General features: G+C 71.9%; 1 protein-coding gene across 1 annotated transcript in view; it reads right to left on the bottom strand.

Moving 5' to 3' along the window:
* Positions 1–1668, bottom strand: part of Jak3 (Janus kinase 3) — a 26290-nt gene that overhangs the window by 1487 nt on the left and 23135 nt on the right. Inside the window, exon 22 of the mRNA XM_013028334.1 lies at positions 655–1068. Coding sequence (XP_012883788.1) covers positions 655–1068 — 414 coding nt within the window. The remainder of the gene's footprint in view (positions 1–654; positions 1069–1668) is intronic.

Here is a 1668-nt window from a genome sequence, read left to right as displayed (position 1 = left end):
GGGGGGGGACGGAAGGGGGAGGTCGAGGAAGGGGCGGGGAAGGAGGCCTGCCGGAGGAGGCTGCAGAGGCCGGAGCCTGCTGGCTGCGGTGGGACATGTGGGGGCGGAGCCGTGGAGGGGCGTGGCCCTGCAGGTGGGGGCGGGGCCTACCGACAGTCCAGCTGCCTGGGGGCGGGGCCTGCGATGGGGGCGGAGTGGGATCTGCTGACAGGCCAGAACCCTGGGGGCGGGGCTTGCAGGTGGGAGGGCGGGGCTTGCAGGAGGGGCGGGGCCTGCGATGGAGGCGGAGTGGGATCTGCTGACAGGCCAGGACCCTGGGGGCGGGGCCTTGCAGATGGGGCGGGGCTTGCAGGTGGGAGGGCGGGGCTTGCAGGAGGGGCGGGGCCGGCCCACAGCATCCACGCGGAAATGCTGCCCAAGGAGCAGGAAGCAGGTCTGCAGGGCGGGGCCGCGGCCCTCCCGCGCCTGCCCTCAGCGGGTTTATGGAGCCCGCAGCCTTCGGGCCCTCGTAAAGCGACCCACCCTGCAACCGTCCTGAGGCCCCGCGGGCGAGGCGCCGGCGCCCCGGAGCGGCCCCTCGAGGCCTGGACCCTGCCCTGTTCTCTCCCAGCCGTCCGGAGACCCGGATGGGGCCCCGCAGGGTGAGCCCCTGACTTGGCAGAAGGTCGGATGGCTCCGGAATGTTCGGGGCTGAAGCCAGTGCCCCAGGGGCCCGTTGGGGCCCAGAAGGCGGCGGCCTTGGGCTCATGAATATTCACAGGGTCATTAAGGGCCACCGAGGCAGGTCTAGAAGGTTCCGCGTGTTGCTGGCGTTCCTGTTGAAGCCCGAACGTCCCGTTCATCCGGCGGAGCCGCGTCCGGCGCTGCCTGGGGTCCCCCACCGTCCTCAGCCGGCCGCAGGGGCCTCCCAACCTCAGGCCCCGCCCGGCGCCCCAGCGGGCGCGGCCCGGCGGGCTGGGCAGGGGCCTGGAGCTGGAGAGGAATGGGGTGAGGGTCGGGGCCAGGGCGTCGCCACCTGCGCCTGGGGAGGCTCCTGGGCCCCGGCCAGCAAAAGAAATGAGGCTTTTCCTGGAGGAAATCAACAGATCGGGCAGCAGCGGACCTGAGGAAGGGTGGACAGCCCCGGGCAGCCCCGCCTGGCCGGCGGAAGGCCTGCGCCACAGCCCACACTGCAGCCAGGGGCCCCTGGACCCCACTGTACCCCATTTCCCCGGGTGAGCATGGGTCCACACTGGACTCACTGTCCATCCCCACAGCACGCTGGGTGCCACGAGGGGACGGAGGACAGGTGGGACCCAGACCCCAGGCCTCCTGAGGTGAGTGGCCAGGCCGGTACCCCAACCTGATCCCCCGGAACGCCAACAGCGGTGTGACATGTTCCCTCCAGCGGTGGGACACGGCCCCTCCCCGACCTCCACTCCAGCCAGGAAATTCTGGGCCCGCCCGTGCGAGGGGCATTGCAGCTGGGGCATTGAGGGTCGCGTAGGAGTTCGTGGGGGAGTGGGGATGGGCTTAGGGGGGCATAGGAGTTTGCCGAGGGACACCATGCGACAGGCACTGTTCTCCGCAGGACCTGCGGACCCAGGCCAGATGCGGTGCCCCCGGCTTCTGCGGCCCGGCGTGGGCCCGGGCCTAGCGCTGGCCCTGGCCCTGTGCGCCTGCGCGCTG

Source organism: Dipodomys ordii, unplaced genomic scaffold (assembly GCF_000151885.1).
Source record: "Dipodomys ordii isolate 6190 unplaced genomic scaffold, Dord_2.0 Scaffold108, whole genome shotgun sequence".
NCBI lineage: Eukaryota > Metazoa > Chordata > Mammalia > Rodentia > Heteromyidae > Dipodomys > Dipodomys ordii.
This window is presented reverse-complemented; position numbering and strand designations above follow the sequence as displayed.